Raw genomic sequence first — 18,290 nt, 5'->3', positions numbered from 1 at the left:
TGGTGGCACATGCCTATAATTCCAGAGACTCTGGAAGCTGAGGCAAAAGGATCACAAGTATGAAGCCAGTCTAAGGAACTTAGCAAGACCCTATCTCAAAATAAAAATAGAAAGGTTTGGGTATGTGGCTCAGTGATAGAGTATCCCTGTGTTCAATCCCCAGTAAAATTTCCAATCTTTACAGCAAAAAGTATAAGGAAAAAAAGCAGTTTACCATGGCTGATATTCTCACATGGGAACAGTGGGTAGGTATTTGCTTTTGTCTCCCTGCGTGTGTATTGGAATCTCATGCTGGGGGCAGGTGGGCTTATGCAAGAACGAAGTCCCCCAGGTGATTATAATATATTCTTCATCCTGAAGTTGAGTTCTCTCAGGTAGGGCTTTGGCAGGTTTTGACAAATCTGCCTTATAATTATCTCCTACTGATCATTGTCTCCTCCCAAAGACATATGATGGATGACTAATCTGTCCTCTAGCAAGACGTGAACCCTAAGGCCTGATGTTTCCAGTTTGCAGGAAATACTCTGTCCTCCTAAGAATTCATTCATTCATTCTGCAGATGTTTTATTGAGCAGCTATCATGCTGGGTGCTGAGGAATGTGCTAGTAGATACTTGGTCTCTGTCTCTGTGGAGCTTACAGTCTAGTGGGGGTCCAATTATGGATAAAAGGAGTTTCAGTTATTCTTGGTCATTCTGGTCACTCATCCAACCCTGGGCTCTCCCCAAGGCGAGCAGACCTGAATGGCAACAACATGGAGACAGTGATTGGGCGTGGGCTGAAGACTACCGATGGGCTGGCAGTGGACTGGGTGGCCAGGAACCTGTACTGGACAGATACAGGCCGAAATACCATCGAGGCATCAAGGCTGGATGGCTCCTGCCGCAAAGTTCTAATCAACAACAGCCTGGATGAGCCCCGGGCCATTGCTGTTTTCCCTAGGAAGGGGTAAGTTTATGGCCAATAGAAAAGAGATCCAGGGAAGAAAGGGTCTGGTAAGAGGCCCATGAAGAGTGCCTATATTTTAGGGGTCTTGGTGTGTCCCCATAGTCTGTCAGCTTGGCAGACTATGCCTTGGTGACAATGGCACTATTGTATCTCAGGTACCTCTTCTGGACAGACTGGGGCCACATTGCCAAGATTGAACGGGCAAATCTGGATGGTTCCGACCGGAAGGTACTCATCAACACAGACCTGGGTTGGCCCAATGGCCTTACCTTGGACTATGATACCCGCAGGTAGGAATCCTGCTCCAAATAGCCTCCTGGAAATTGGGTGGAGAGTGAAGCAGGGAAAATGAAAAGATGGAAAGCCTCTGGAGGGTGGGAAGAGGAAGCAATGAGAAGAGGGAACATACTCTTAGAGCAGGGGCTACTAAAGCCAGCCCCTCAGATGGCTTGTGTCTGCCTGGTTCTCGTGTTTTTAATTTGAGGGCCTTTAACATAGTGTGTCCTCTGCCTGGACCATAAGACCCACTTCCTCGTCTATTCAACAGCTGTTCTTGTATTTGTTACTCATCTGATCCTGTGGACACTGGAATTTGCAATACCTGGTCTAGATTTTAAAAAATGCTGGAGGGCAGGAAGGAGAGGGGAAAAGGCTCTGAAGCAGTCTGTTCCCCTTCCTAAAGAAAGAAAAGGGATCAAGGTCGCCTGGAGAGTTGGCAGAGTGCCCTCTTACTTTAACCTGGGTAAGGGCCATGTTGACTGAACTCTCTTCTTGAAGACCATTTGTAAGAATTTGGCCTAAGATTTTTGGGTAGAGATTAAAGGGTGATCAAGTTGCCAAAGATGAGGCTGGCAGAGGCCCCTCTGAAGTCACTAGCCTTTCTGTGCCTCCTAAGAACCGCCCTGGCCTCCCTACGTAAGAATCACCAACTTCCCTCTTTGGCTTTGGGACTTAAGAGTAGCCTCTCATCACAGGTACTTCTTGATGGCTGGCAGCACCTGCCAGTTCAGCTCTGGAGGACAAAGACAGGTCCTGAGAGAGAAGAGCTGGGCTCCTGGGGAAGCATTTGGAGCAGCCACCGTTCTTTCTTCTTCACAGGATCTACTGGGTAGATGCACATTTGGACCGGATTGAGAGCGCTGACCTCAATGGGAAGCTGCGGCAGGTCTTGGTCAGCCATGTGTCCCACCCCTTTGCCCTCACACAGGTACTGGCTCAGGAGAGAGGTAACTAAACCTCCTTGACTGGGTGTTTCCCTGGGGTTCTAAGCCTCCAAGTGCCTTGCTATTCCTGCTCCACCACTTCTATGTTCAAACAGTGGTGCACAGAATCAGCTGGGAAGCTTGTTAAAATTGCAGGCTCATGGGTCCTGGCTATAGAGAATCTGCTTGGTCCTCACAAAGGACAAAGGATTGGGCCCAGGAATATGCATTTTAATAAGCTACACCATTGAGCCTAACATTGTGGTCCCAGCATTGGAGCTCAGGCAGCTCTTATGTAGTGGTTAAAAAACAGAGTTTGGGGGCTGGGGATGTGGCTCAAGCGGTAACGCGCTCACCTGGCATGCGTGCGGCCCGGGTTCAATCCTCATCACCACATACAAACAAAGATATGTCTCCGCCGAAAATTAAATTTTAAAATTCTCTCTCTCTCAAAAAAACAAACAAACAAACAAAAAAACAGAGTTTGGAAGCCTCCAGCCAGTCAGTGTGTGCTACGCACCTTCAATGAGCCAAATACCTGAGTTCAGTTTCCTGCCTGTATTATTAAACAACTGCAACTTTGAGCAAGGAACTGAGCTTCAGCTACCTAAAAAAAAAAAAAAATCAATTTAATAATAGTATTCCCCTAATATATACACAGGACATTAGCACAGTGCCTGGCACAGGTAAACACTCATTGCATATTATCTCTAATCATCTTGTTTATTTTTAGCTGCCATTTTTGAGAATTGTAACACTGTAAGATAATTTGGAGAAAGAAAGAAGATCTACCAGTCTTAGGCTAAATAGGGATTCTTAGTCATTTAAAATATTTTCCCTTTTTGACAAATATCATCTCCTTGTATTGTTTCTTTCTTTCTGACTTTCTTTCTTTCCTGGGAATTGAACCCAGGACCTCAGGTATGCTCTGCCACTCAACTACACCCCACCCCCAGCCCTGTATTTTGTATTATATTCTATCAGCCAAAAAGATTTTGTCTGGCTTTACTTAACGATAGGCTAATACTGATAATGTTTTTTCAATCTACAAACTTCCCCTGGAGTTTCTGCTGTTAGACTGCTGAATGGGAGAAAAAAACACCTTCTTTGCCCTTCCCCACTCATGGTTGAGAATTTCACCATCAGTGCATTAGAAAGAGTCTGCAGAGGAAGTAAGCAGAGGATTTGGGTCAGGGCTTTGAGCAAAAGGCCCAAGAGAACAGGGACCTATGTAAACTCCAAGTCTACTCCTGTTTGCTGGGCAGGGAGCAATTCACACAACTGACTGAGGACTGAGTGTGGATGCTACAGACTAGAGATTTGAGGCACATTTTTGACCTTGAAGGACTTAATCAGGTGGGACAGGCAGACACATAAACTAATTACCATAAGAGGATCAAAACTCACATGTGGAAGTGACTGCAAGGTACAGAACAGTTTGGAGAACTGTATGGATTGGAGGGGATTTCCTGGATGTACCATATCTGGGGATGCACAGATGTTGACCTAGTGGATGAGAGAGGAAGAGGGCATTTCAGCAGAAGGTATAGCACATGCTGAGGCACAAAAGCTGCACTGAGGTCTGACTACTGAATGATATTTCCTCTTTTGGATTCCATATTGAGTAGCAGGACAGGTGGATCTACTGGACAGACTGGCAGACTAAGTCCATCCAACGTGTTGACAAGTACTCAGGCCGCAACAAGGAGACAGTGTTGGCAAATGTGGAGGGACTCATGGATATCATCGTGGTTTCCCCTCAACGACAGACAGGTGGGCCCCTGGGTACTGAGCCTGCTTCCTCACCATCAGTGGGATTAGCTGTTAGTGAACCAAGATAATTAGGAGCCCTGGAGAGCCTTTTAGCTCTCATTTGAAGCTCTTAGATCTTTTCAACCCCTGTGACTATTATTCCTTTCTTGCCCTACTGTTCCCGGGAGTGGAGTAATCCTACTTTTTGAGAAGTGTTAAATTGGGAGACCCAATTCTGTCCTAGACCAGACACTCATCTGCTTTCCCTCCAGGGACCAATGCCTGTGGCGTGAACAATGGTGGTTGTACCCACCTTTGCTTTGCCAGAACCTCAGACTTTGTGTGTGCCTGTCCTGATGAGCCTGATAGCCGGCCCTGCTCCCTTGGTGAGTGTACTGAATGGCTCCTGTAACAGTAGGGCCTCTGGAAGGGCAGGGGATCACCAGCCTCGACTTTGTCCTTCTGGGTGGTAGAATCCACCTTCCAAAGATTGTGGAGTGGAAAGACTGCCAGCAATGTAGGCTTTGGAATCATTCAGAACTGAGTTTGTCTGACCTCTGGCATTTACTAGAAGATAATCCAGGTCTCTTGATTCTAGATCTCTGCCATGATAGGCTGTGCTTTACTCTATCTTCCTGACCTTTATGGGCCATCCAGAACTATTAATTTTGAATCCAAATCTTTTTATTTACAGAATCAAGTGAGGGTACCTGAGATTAGGGCAGCTAAAAAATTGCTTTATCAAGTCTTCCAGCTGCTACTCTTAAGACCATCTGTAAAGGCTTTGGACTCCAGTGGCCTGCTCTCATTCTCTTTTCTCTCCAGTACCTGGTCTGGTGCCCCCAGCTCCCAAGGCTACCAGCATGAGTGAAAAGAGCCCGGTGCTGCCTAACACCCTGCCCACCACCTTGCATTCTTCTACCACCAGAACCCGTATATCTCTGGAGGAAGTGGAAGGCAGGTAAGTAGGATTAGTACAGGATTGAGGGCCCTTTGATCATGTCATCAAGACTTACTAGCATTAGACCATTATGCCAGTAGAATTAGACCATAATACCAGAAGATCACATTAACCACTGGTCTCCACTAATTAGGACAATATTTAGACTTGTAGATTTTGCAAATGATTCCCTTTGTAGCTCTGAGGGCAAGAAGCTTTAAGAACAGCTTTCAAGAGAAATCACTTGGGAAGAGTCTCGCACACGCATTCCTCCTTCCTCCTCTGTCTCTGTGACACTTGCTCTTGTGTCACGTTTAGTATTTGATCTCATTGTACAGTGATCTCTGCGCTCTGTAGCTTTATGACTTGGAACAAAAAGTTTTCCCAGAGGTGTGGTGGCCTTAGCTTATAATGACCCTAGCACTCAAACATATATGCATTTGTGTACACCATTATTAAATAAGCAAGTATAACTATACACAGGGCTAACATCAAGTATAAAATATTTCATTAAATTGAAAGTGCTATCAGTTATATAATTCATTCTGATTTGAGAAATTAGACTGAAAACATGAACAGTAGCAATTATTAGATACCACTAAGTCCCATTTCTTACTTCAGAGATGTTAGAATATAGGAAACAAGGCACATCTTAAAATTGATGTGATAGGGGGCTGGGGATGTGGCTCAAGTGGTAGCGCGCTCGCCTGGCATGCGTGCGGCCCGGGTTCGATCCTCAGCACCACATACAAACAAAAATGTCGTGTCCGCCGATAACTAAAAAATAAATATTAAAAAAAAAAATTCTCTCTCTCTCTCTCCCTCCCTCTCCTCTCTCACTCTTTAAAAAAAAAAATTGATGTGATAGGATGTTACACTCAATCTAGAGAAATTCTTCAGCATTTTTATTTATTTATTTTTAAAAAGCCTGAGGGGAGGGAAGGGAAGGGGGGGCGGGCATAGGGGTAGGAAAGACAGTGGAATGAGAAGGACATCATTACCCTAAGGTCATGTATGAAAGCCCGAAATGGTGTGACTCTACTTTGTGTTCAACCAAAAACATGAAAAATTGTGCTCTGTTTGTGTAGTATGAATTGAATTGCATTCTCCTGTCATATAGAAACTAATTAGAATAAATAAAATAAATTTTAAAAAATAAATGAAAAAAATTTTTTAAAGTCTGGAAAAACAGATTGGAATAAAGAAATAAGTCCCTGTATACCTGTGTGGAATTACTCTTCATAATTTGATATCTATCTTTTCAGACATTTTTCTAATTAGAACAATTTTTTCTTCACTGAAATATTCTGATGTCTTTATTTTATATCAACTATAGCTTAAAATGTAATTGACACTTAATTTCAATTCTGAAAGCAGAAGCATACTATTTCAAAATAAGTACTCTAAACTTAATGTCTCCCAAGTTTTAAGATTTGCAAATGATCAAGCACATATATTCTATGCCCCTCTCTCCCTTTGTAGTACAGTTTGTAATGAAAAGCAAATGCCTGAGGATAAACATATAGCTTTCTCACTATCTTTGAGGTTCTGTCAGTCATTATTTTTTTTTTTTTTAAAGAGAGAGTGGGAGAGAGAGAATTTTTTTAATATTTATTTTTTAGTTCTTGGTGGACACAACATCTTTGTTTGTATGTGGTGCTGAGGATCGAACTCGGGCCTCACGCACGCCAGGCAAGCGCGCTACCGCTTGAGCCACATCCCCAGCCCTGTCAGTCATTATTAATCTTGGATTTTCTTTGGTCCTTTTGGTTTTGTTTTTAAGTGCTGGGGATTGAACCCCAGGACCTCACCCATGCTAGGCAAGCACTCTGCCCCTGATCTATCCCACCAGCCCCTAGGTTTATTTGGAACATTTCCGACCTCTCCTCAGACCTTTCCTTAATGTAAGAGTACCATTTGAAGATTCAATGCCTCTTGGCTTCAGATGTTCTTGCAAATTTCTCCAGACTTGAAGGAGATGCCTTTAGTTGGCTGCTAATAATACCCCACAAAGCAGTTACCTTCTGAGCATTTTAGATTTGTTATCTGAGTGCTCCCTCTGGATGTTTTGTATTTTCCCTTATGACAGAACAAAGGGGAAACGAATATGTGTGTGTGGGGGGGGGTAAATATATTTTAAACCTTGAAATATGTGGATCTTGTGATAATCCTTAACCAATCAGATCTGCCTGGCTAGCAGCTGCTTCCCACTCATCCTGGTAGTTTAAGAAAGCCTAGAATTGCTCACCTTAGTAATCTTTCTGCAGATTTCCAGTTCACACTCAAACTGGAAAAAACACTTAAACATAGTTTATCCATTGGCTGGAAAATAGTAAGTCACATCGATTTCTCTATTTTCTGGTCCTGCCTCTCTATGCTTCTATATCTCCCACCTGTTACCTTCTCATATCTCTCCCCACTTTCCTGGAGGAAGGAGAGATTTTATTTGCATAAAAATAATCCTCATTTCAGTTTTCTCTGCCCCACAGATGCTCTGAAAATGATGCCCGGCTAGGCCTCTGTGCACATTCCAATCAGGCCATACCTGCTGTTCCAGGTAAGCCCTGAATACCCAACTGTTTTGACAGAGAAGATCTAAGGAATCTAAGTGTCTACTGGTATGTTCCATAACCTTCATGGGGCCTCTCATGAGGTTGATGAACTCTTTATAGAGTAGATTATAGATTATAATTAAAGCACTTACAGTGTGCTTTCCATATGCCAGGCATTTGGTAAGCCATATGTATGCCATATATATGTTTGTGTGAATACAGTAGCCCTCCTTTTCCATGTGAGATACATTCCAGGACCACCAGTGGATGTCTGAAACCTTGAGTAGTACTGAACCCCACATATTAATAATAAGTTTTTTCTTTTACATACATACCTATGATAAATTAAGCACAGTAAAAGACTGACAGGTAACTAATAATAAGAAAATTATAAAACATACTATAATAAATGTTATGTGATTGTGTTATCTCTCTTTCTCTCCCCAAAATATCATACATTCTCATTGACTCTAGTAATATTTTTGGGCTGTGGTTGCCTGTTGGTAACTGAAACTGTGGAAAGTGAAACCATGTATCAGGCGAGGCTAACTCTAAGAGTATACACTATCATTCAATCTCCACCAGCCCCATGAGCAATTTAGGATTCATATTTGAGTAATGAGAAAACACAGGCTTCGACATTAAACATCTTGCCTTTAAGTCATGTAACTAACAAGAGGTAGAACTGAGTTTGGAGATGCTGGCTGAATTATAGTTTTCTTTTCAGCCTTCTCACCCACCTCTTATGGCTCTCATCTGAGAACGAGGCCCTCAGTATTCTCATATGGTATGGGATTCCACACATACAAAAGCCCTTCGAGCCAGGAGCAGTGTGCACACGTGTCATTATAGTTACTTGGGAGGCTGAGGTAGGAGGATCATTTGAGCCTAGGAATTTGGAGCCAACCTGGGCAACGTAGCAAGATCCTGCCTCAAATAAAACAAAACAAAACAAAACAAAACAAAAACATATGGACCCAACCCTTTATCTTCCCACCCTTTGCACCAGCACCATCAGGATGATTATCAGTGATCCCAGCCTAGTGTGTCTCTGTTCTTCCTAGGTGAAGGACTTCATATCAGTTATGCCATTGGTGGACTCCTCAGTATTCTGCTGATTTTGGTGGTGATTGCGGCTCTGATGCTATACAGGTAATCTAAACTTTGCTACAGAGCCATGTGCTCTTTGGTCCTCATTAGCATATCTGGGATCTTCTGAAGCTCCACAATTCACTAAATCCAGCTCTAAGCAGCTTTGTTTCAAGGTTGGGTCCCTAAGCAGAAGGAAAGGATGGAAACCTGAATACTTACTCTTCTTCCCTGGTCACAGCTTATGCAGTTTCCTCATTTAATGACCACAGCAAATCTACCCTTGGGATTTTCATTATAGGCTAAGATGCTAAGATGCTTACTGTGTTACCCAAGGTCACACAGTAAGAGGCAAAGTGAACTAACTCTAGAATCTAGGCTTTTCATAACCCACCTTACCTCAAACCATTGAAATTGGAAACCATTTCCATCTACTCAAACATAATTCTTTACTACAAAATTGGTTGATATAGTGGTGCTCAGATCATCTTAGGAAAGTAGAATATATCATTTTCAGTTTAAGATCTTATATGCAGGGCTGGGGTTGTAGTTCAGTGGTAGAGCACTTGCTTAGCATGTGTGAAGCACTGGGTTTGATTCTCAGCACCGCATAAAAATTAAAAAAAAATAAAGGTCCATTGACAACTAAAAATATATTTAAAAAAAAGATCTTATGTGCTTCTTTCTTTATATTTTCCCCAAAAAGCTTTAATACAGACCACAGCAAAAATGTTTGGATTTTACTGCTGCTCCTAGTAATAATAAAACCACTTACCATTTTGTGGATATGTATCAATGTCACAACTTTATAACACAGGTATTATTCCTCACTTTATAGATCAGGATCTGAGACTCAGAAAGTTTAGATTATGTCTACCAAGATCCCAGGTAGTAACAGAGGTGGGATTGAATCTGACAACTGTCCTGATTCTAAAGTTCAGGTTATTAGTTATCCCCATTTCTGGATAACAGAACTGAGTGACTTAAAATGACAGCCATTTATGGTCTCACAGTTTGTGTGGATCAAAAATATGGATATGGCTTAGGTGCTTCTGCCTCAAGATCTCAACCCAGGTATCAGCGAGGGTTGTGTTCTCATCTGAGGATTTGACTGTGGAAGGATTCCCGACATCCATATGATTGTCGGCAGGATTCAGTTCCTCACTGGCTGTTGGTTGGAGGACTCCTTCATTAGTCCCTTGCCTTTTGGATCTTTCTATAGAACAATTTACACCATGGTAGGTTGCTCCCCTCAGAGCAAGAGCAAGAGAGAGCAATGGAGAGGGGAAATACAAACCCAAGAAGGGAGCTAGTTTCTAATGTAGTCTCCATCACTTTTGCATAATCTTTTCATTAGAAGCAAGTCACCAGGTCCAGCCTATATTCAACAGGAGAGGATTCAGAAGGGGTGAATACCAGGAGGCAGGGATCACCAGAACTTGTAGAGGCTGCCTCCCACATATAGGCTACAACTTCCCCAGGTTTTATCTCCATAAAAATATGAACTAAATTCTCATTTTTTCTCCTAAAGACACAAAAAATCCAAGTTCACTGATCCTGGAATGGGGAACCTCACCTACAGCAACCCCTCTTACCGAACTTCTACTCAGGAAGTAAAAATTGAAGCAATCCCAAAACCAGCCATGTACAATCAACTGTGCTATAAGAAAGAGGTAAAAATAGAAATTTATATTCAAGTTCTTTTCTGGGGGGAGGAGGAATTGTGCTCCAGTTACCTGAATGGATTAGTAAGGGATACTAGGTGGCTCCTTCTACCATTTTGGAAGTTACAGTAACAGAAGAACTAGATATAATTTGGATTTATGGAGAGATCTAGAATCTTTGAGGGATTCTAGAGCAAGATTAGAAAGATATCTTGGAAGATTTAGGTCTGAAAACAATGAATATATTATCTCCCTGCCAGGAGAGCTATTTCAGGAATCATAGGTTCTTTTCTTCCTAGAGTGTCATTCCCCTACAGTGAGGCTGTGTCCCTATGAAACAAGGGAGCTCTCCTAGACAATGCCCAGAAAGCCCAAGAGCTCTTAAACTCTCCCTTTTCTAACCTCTGATCCAAGGTGATGGTCAAATCTAGGGTTGGGAAGGGCTGGTTTTTCATTATCTTTCCTCTTATCACAGAGTCTTCAGAGATTTCTCTAGTATTCTAAAAATTTATGTACTTAAAAAAATTCCTATGCTACTTCAATGGAAAATTATTTGCTGAATATTTAGTCAATAAAAATAGCCCCTTTCCACAAGGGATCTGCAGTAATCTGGGATATTGTTTTTCCTAGTCTGATATAACCTGTGTTTTCTTCTAAAATCCTGTAACCTTCATCAGAAATTATTCCTTATGCTGGATGTAGTGACACATGCCTATAATCCCAGTGGCTTAGAAGGCTGAGGCAGGAGGATCACAAGTTCAAAGCTAGCCTCAGCAATTCAGTGAAGCCCTAACTAAGCAACTTAATGAGACGTTGTCTCAAAATTAAAATAAAAGGGCTGGGGATGTTTCTCAGTGGTTAAGCACTGCTGGATTCAATCCTTTGTACCAAGAAAGAAAGTATTCCTTATAAAGACCCTAATCAGCCTATTTCTCTGGCTTGTCTCTGGGCCAAACCTGCTCTCATACCTGTAGGGCTCTCAGGCATAATGAATACACTTTATAAAGAAATCTTGTGCTTTCTGGATCCATGAATTCCCAAGTTAGAAAATCTTCCATTACAAAAGTTACAAAGGAGAACCTGTAAGAACAGCTTGCAGTTTTGGGAATGATAGACTCCTCCCCAGTTAATATGGCTGAAAGAAAGATTACTGAATATTCTTGGGTTCATGGAGTGATGGATGCTTCAGAAAAGAAGCACAATGAGGGCCATTGGTTAGAAATGAAAAATGGGGCTAGGTACAGAGCTCAGTAGTAAAGAGTTTGCTTAGTTCCATCCCCAGCACCAATCCCCACCCCCCAAAAAAGAAAGAAACGAGAAAATAAAAATGATGTGATTCTTCTATTGTCTGCTTCTTCCTCAGCAGCTCTTTCACCCCTCAGATAGCCTTTCACCCTTTCTCTTCTGATTTCCTCTTGATTTCAGGTACCTGTTGCTGTGTGTGTGTGTAGGAGGGAATGCTGTCCCCAGAATTACTAGTGTCATATGCTACTCCTCTCCCTGACTTACCCATTGTCTCTATAATGAGAACTCTTAACACTAATTTCCGCTTGGAGGGTGTGCTGGGTGAATGGGTGTCTTCATGTGTGCTTGTGGGCTATCTGTATCCCTTTGCATGACTGAGGGAACTGTCACTTCCAGAGGACAGGGACCATCATTAAAGCATCTAATACGTATCCTATTTAATGTAGGGGCTTAATAACTGTCTATGGAATTGAATTGTTAGTAATAGAAAGCAATGGTTGCAAAAATCTGAACACAGCAATATACCAGAACCCAAGCTGTGGCCCATTTATTCCTGGCAGTGGGAGCATGTTGATTGGTATCCTCAGAAACCAAGAAAAAAGGCCACTCTTTGAGGAATCCATAAAGGAGGAAGCCTGAGCAGAATTCAAGGCTATCCCTGGAATGAACCCAGGGCTCATGGGAGCAGCCCACAGTAACCTACCCCGAAAGGTTATAAGGTTATGGGGCCTCATCAATGAAAATATAATGATTTTCTAGAGCCCTCCTATTGTACCTCTCAAGTTTTCTCCTTAGCAAAATTAAGAAGAGATCATTAAGAACAAATTAACATATATATAAAGTAGTTAAAATCCTGAATAAATGCATGTTGAATTGCGTTTGCCAATTACTTTTGGTTATTTATATCAGCATGATGTCCCATTAATAAACCACAGTAAAAATGTAATAGTAGCTAATGTTTTTAGTGCGACTTAGTCCAGCATCCTAACAATTGCATTTTGTGTATCACTTCATTTAACCCTCACAGTAATTGCTTGTGAGGTGCAGATACTGTTATTCTCCCCACACTGCAGATGTGGAAAATATGAGTTTTAGAGATGTTAATTAATTTGCCCAAGGTGATATATCCAGTGAGTGGCTGATGCAGGACCGGAAGCCATCATTCTCCACCCTGTATGATAATGGTAATAATCATCATAGCTGCCCCTCTTCTTAGGTGAGGCTTCATATATTTGCTGTGATCACATTAGTTTGTGGAGTTTTCTGCTCTTCATGCCCTTTTTTACCTCATTTACTTCCTTTCTACAAAGAGATCCTCTTTAGAGAGCCAAATGACTAAACATATGTCCCTCCTCTCCACCCTAGGGTGGGCCTGACCACAACTACACCAAGGAGAAAATCAAGATTGTAGAAGGAATCTGCCTCCTCTCTGGGGATGATGCTGAGTGGGATGACCTCAAGCAGCTGCGCAGCTCCCGGGGGGGCCTTCTGCGGGATCATGTGTGCATGAAGACAGACACAGTGTCCATCCAGGCTAGCTCTGGCTCTCTGGATGACACGGAGACAGAGCAACTACTGCAGGAAGAGCAGTCTGAGTGTAGCAGCGTCCATACTGCAGCCACTCCAGAAAGACGGGGCTCTCTGCCAGACACGGGCTGGAAACATGAACGCAAGCTCTCCTCGGAGAGCCAGGTCTAAATGCCTGGGTTCTCTTCCCTGCCTGCCTATCAGTATCCTCTAATGGACTTCCAGTCCTGTGCTCACTTGTACAGCAGGCCTCCTTCGTGTGTGCTCATCCTCCTCCCACCCCATAACTTCTCCTAAGTCCTCCACCGGAGCTGTTTTCCACCTGAGTCCATAACTACCTGGCTACAAGTAATGAGGGCACTTCTCAAGAATTTAGACCTGGATTTAACCATGAACCTCACCTCTTGCACTCCGTCCTGGGCCCCCTGAAACTTGGCTCAGTAACAATTCCTTGCAGGGTAGAGCTCCACCTCCCTTTCCCCTGGTACCCTCAATGACTGCCCCACAGCACCAATGGAGCTGATGATGCAAGACTGTCCTCTCACCTATCACAGCTAGCATGACGGCTTCTCTGAGAACTTGCCCACCAGGGGCTGGGGCAGGGGGTCATGGGTAAAGAGAGATGGACAGAGACTAGAAGAAGAAGGAAGAATCAGCCCAGCTGGTCTGGGCATCCTGGGAAACCCTCACCTTTGGGGGTTGGTAATATGAAAAAGCTTTGGGGATACTTGGGCTTGGGTGTCTTGTCCATTGCTGGCAGTGGACATCATTCTTGCCCTAGGAGTCACTGCTGTGTCAGCTACAGATACTGGTGAGACATGGATGTGGCTCAAGCTGTTCTTCCTCCTGCTGGAATGTCTGGAGTCTTTTCTACCTTAGATGACTGGGGGGTCCTCATCACATGGACACTGGCTGTTAGGAATTCTCTCCTGGTGCTGCCACTGGCCAATCCCTTTCCTAAGTCTTTTAAGTAATCAGGTTGTGAGCCAGTGGCTTCGTGAATGTTGGACCTGGGGGCTGGGTTTCTAAAATGTCTAAGCTCTGCCTAGACCAAACATAGCATCCCACCTAAATTTCAGTGTCCTGCCACTCTCCCCAATTCTCTGGGATTCTGCAGGAAGATATCCTATAATGGTAGTCTTTCAAAGGACTGGAAGTTTTCATAAATGATCAGGAAGAGAATTAGAGACATGGGAGACCCAGGGGCTAAAGAGAAATATCATGGGGTTGAACCTCCTGTGTTCCTTCTCAAGTACTCAGATATCTGAGTTCATGGACAGAGTGACTCTCAGGTGGTGTGGTTCCTATTCCAGAACTCTTCTCAGCTGTGACTTACTTTCCATGCTGAAATACCACCACTTGGTTCATGCTCATCTACATCAAGGGTATGTGTCTCAGACTTGTATCAAGGAATTGAGTTTTTGCTGCCCTGAAATTTCCCCTTAGTTCTTTACTTTTTGAGAGGCTTGGTTTGCTTTTTTCTGACTTAGCCTTGTGGCACAAGCAATCTCCAAAGTCCTGCACCGAGGAGGACTAAATGAAGATGCAAAGGGGTGAACATATAGTAGGATGGTAGAAAGAAACAAATGAAGCCCTCCCAGCCCAGGGCAGACCCAGGCCTGTTCTCCCTAGGAATTAAAAGCAGCAGGAGAGGATGATGGGGCTGAAATTGGAAGGGAGGGGTTTTAGGAGAAGTTTCTTGATTTGAAACATCTCTATGGTAACTAGTATTGAGAAATCAGGGGCCAAACTGTGGGTCAAAAGAGGACAAGATTAAATCTTTTCTAGTCAGTTCTTAAAAACAAACAAACTCTAGAGACAGATGCTGCGCCTTCAGCCATGCTCTCAGTAGCCAGCCCCAGGTCCGAACCTATACAAACAGCCAGGCCATGCCAAGAAGGCTTTCCCAGTGCATCAAGTGAAAAAGGTAAGGTGCCACTTCTGGGAGGAAATGGGGACATTTCCCAGGAAGTAAAAGAAGAAGCATTTGAGTCTTCAGATTCTTAGTTGGAAAGGAGGAGAAAGTAGAAAAGTGGTCTTTTCTTGATTGGACAGGGGAAGGTTCTTATTGCACTTGGGCTGTTCAGAATGTAGAAGGACATATTTGAGGAAATATCTATTTGAGCACTGATTACTCTGTAAAAAAGCAAAATCTCTCTGTCCTAAACTAATGGAAGTGATTGTCCTGTGCTCATGTGTAATGGTTTTAACGTTACTCACTGGAGAGATTGGACTTTCTGGAGTTATTTAACCACTATGTTCAGTATTTTAGGACTTTATGATAATTTAATATAAATTTAGCTTTTCTTAATTATCTTGCCTCGCTTGGAGTCATGACTAATCCTACACCGCTCTGTCTGGCAGACCCATGCTGTAGAAAACTTGATTTTCAACATCACCTCTGAGTTCTATGGGGGTTTGGGAACAGTGAAGAGCAATAAAGGGTATGAGGTTCCTGGTGGAGTTTCAGCTCAACTTGAGGAGACAAGTCCAGACAAGTTCTTCAACTTATAATACCCTTGTTTCTTCTAAAAGAGGGATGATAGGTTTCATCTAGAGTGCCAACTCATTAGTTGGTAGTAGCTGCCCTTCCACACCAATGGGAAGAGTGTCATGATCATTAGTGACATCTCTAGCACTGGAAGGAAATGTCATGGCATGTATACCATGCATCTTCTATTTCTGTTTTAGATCTTTGAGGACTTCAGTGTCACAAAACTTTGATCTTGGCACCTTTTGTAGTTACTAAGAATGGAACAAATGATAATTAAGATTCCATTTACTTGCCAGGTGTGGTGGCACACACCTGTAGTCTCAGTTACTCAGGAAGCTGAGCCATGAGGTTTGCAAGTTTGAGGCTAGCCTGGTGACAATGTCTCAAGATAAAAAATAAAAAGGGCTGGGGTATAGTTCAGTGGTAGAATACTTGCCTAGCATGTGCACGTGTGCAAGGCCCAGAGTTTGATCCCCAATACAAAAAAAAAAAAAAAATCCATTTATTTTAAAAAGCTGACATCTCATAGCTTATCCAGCATATCTTAAGACTAGAACTAGAAGTTAGGGATCCTTTCTGAGGTTCTCTAATACCCATCAGTGAAAATTGGGAATCACGCTAGTCTCAAGGCTAGGTTAGATTAGATTAGAATTTAATCTATCATAGATTAGAATTTGATGTTAAGTCTCAATAGTTTATTTTCTAAACCTAAATCATTGATAAAATAATGCCCCATTCATTCATTTCATTCATTCATTCATCCATCTCTTACTATAGGTCAGGCCCATGCCTAAACAAAACAGTTTTACAGAGCTTAAAATCTAGCAGCATCACTAACACTCCCCCACCCCCTGCAAAAAAAAGAAAAATAAGAAGAAAGATAATGAAAGCAAGAAAGACGAAGTCTCTCATATGAAGTGACAAGAGATCTAAGTAGAAAGTATAATTTTCCCCAGTTTTGGCAAAGACCAGGATGCCAAAACAAAAACAAGTGGAATAGTTCAAGGATAGCCATCTCTCTCACCCTCATTAATCTTTAAAAACAAAACAAAACAAAAACAACAGGAAAGCGGGAATCTTGAGGATAAACCAAGGATAAAACAAGGTCTGAGAATTCCTTGCCTGGTTCTCTGGATATAAACCTGAAACTGATAAGTAGGCAGAAGGTGGATCAAATCCTAAAAAAACTAGACATATTTTCTCAAACAAAATTCAAAATAAAGTCACTGCCTTTCTGTGTCATCTGAACAAATTGTGGGACCTAAGATAAAAAGATCTCCAACCCACATGTTGATGCTGACCAGACCTTGGCCTGAAGAAGACTAAAAGGCAATAATGAGCATGGTCAAGAGCTGGGTGTGCAATAGTTCTAAGTGTAATGCACTGACACTCAAAGGTATCAGCAAGCTTTGGTTCTCAGATTTCTATTTATGGGCATAATGAATGATAAATGAAATATGGCTAGGGATATAGCTCAGCAGTAGATGGCTTACCTAGCATGTGCAAGGCCCTAAGTTCAATGCTCACCCCACTGCACATACCACAAAAAAGAAATAAGTGGTTGGGTCCTTTTCACAATGAGGAAAGTCTATGTCTTTTTTTTTTTTTTTTTCTTTTAAATGGGAAGATGGCTCCACTTCCCATATGATCCACTTAATAGGATGTATGTTTAGGGATGTTTTAGGCAGTCTGTTGAAACAGTCCCTTACTCTCCTATTTATTTTCTCTCTGGACCATTGTCCTGTTAACCAGCTGGCAGAAGCTAACAAAGCTCAATATTGGCAATGGTTTTATATCTAATCAGGGCTTGAATTCCCAACTTTGGACTACTTGGCTTGGTGTTAAAACAGACCCAAACAACCTAATAAAGGATCTAAGTTGAAACCCAAGGCTATTAGTCCCAAGCTGTATAATCTGCTTGTTTCATTTTATAGACAGAAAGCCAAGAACTCACATATCCTGTGCTTCTCAATGGTTTCCCTTCCATTCTTAAAAGCTTGTTGATAGCCTGCTAATGAGGTCCCTATCTCTCCCTACTGCCTCCTTCCTCTTTGGTGGGGCTGATGTTTCTGTGGTCAAAGTTCTTGGACAGCCTGCATTTTGAAGGCTATGGAAAATGGGGAAATGGCTATGAGAAAAAAAAAAAAAAAAAGCTCCTCATTCTTTCATTCAACCACTACCTATTAAATGCAATCAAATGCAAGCTAGGATAGGTTGGAGGCCAGTTAAGGCACAAAACCATAGCCATTTGAGCTCTGTATTAATATTACCACTGCTATCTGCTGGGAATAATGCAGGGGCACTTGGATTGAAAAGTGAAAGGAAGTTTCATCACTGAAGCTGCTCCTCTTAAGCTAGAAATATGGATCAATGTCCTATGGTAGAGAAGCTTCAACAAGAATGCAGCAGGAGATTGCAGTGGAATAAGTACCTGTCCCAACCCTAATAGTGGCTTTTTTTTTTAAAAGAAATGTTTTTCAGTTACTCAGCAGCCACAATGTTTGACATCAGTTTCCTGCTTCCAGTTGCAATAATGCTGTGATCGCTAATGCCTACTGACCCATCCTCCTTATGTAGAATTATTGAAAGAACCCTGGAATGAGGAAGGCACACATGGCTCTAATAAATACACAGATAAATGCTCTTTGATAATAATCCTGGACTGTAAAAGATGACTGGCAAAGCTGGGCATGGTGGTGCATGCCTTTAATCCCAGCAACTCTGGAGGCTGAGGCAGGAGGATTGGAAGTTTGAAGCCAGCCTCTGCAACTCAGCAAGACCCTGTCTCAAAAAAAAAAAAAAAAAAAAAAGGATTGGAGATGTAGCGGAGTGGTAAAGCACCTTTGTACTGGTTCAATCCCCAGTATGAAGAACAAAC

General features: G+C 42.4%; 1 protein-coding gene across 1 annotated transcript in view; it reads left to right on the top strand.

The window, feature by feature from the left end:
• Positions 1-13,635, top strand: part of Lrp4 (LDL receptor related protein 4) — a 49,664-nt gene extending 36,029 nt beyond the window's left edge. Inside the window, exons 29-38 of the mRNA XM_076844374.2 lie at positions 729-947; positions 1,103-1,237; positions 2,046-2,154; positions 3,778-3,922; positions 4,174-4,287; positions 4,727-4,862; positions 7,331-7,398; positions 8,458-8,545; positions 10,014-10,155; positions 12,757-13,635. Of these exons, the coding sequence (XP_076700489.2) occupies positions 729-947; positions 1,103-1,237; positions 2,046-2,154; positions 3,778-3,922; positions 4,174-4,287; positions 4,727-4,862; positions 7,331-7,398; positions 8,458-8,545; positions 10,014-10,155; positions 12,757-13,089 (1,489 nt within the window). The 3' untranslated portion in view covers positions 13,090-13,635. The remainder of the gene's footprint in view (positions 1-728; positions 948-1,102; positions 1,238-2,045; positions 2,155-3,777; positions 3,923-4,173; positions 4,288-4,726; positions 4,863-7,330; positions 7,399-8,457; positions 8,546-10,013; positions 10,156-12,756) is intronic.
• Positions 13,636-18,290: the final 4,655 nt, after the last annotated feature.

Source organism: Callospermophilus lateralis, chromosome 2 (genome assembly GCF_048772815.1).
Source record: "Callospermophilus lateralis isolate mCalLat2 chromosome 2, mCalLat2.hap1, whole genome shotgun sequence".
NCBI lineage: Eukaryota > Metazoa > Chordata > Mammalia > Rodentia > Sciuridae > Callospermophilus > Callospermophilus lateralis.
Note: the sequence above shows the minus strand (reverse complement) of the source record. Positions and strands in the feature narration are given on the sequence as shown.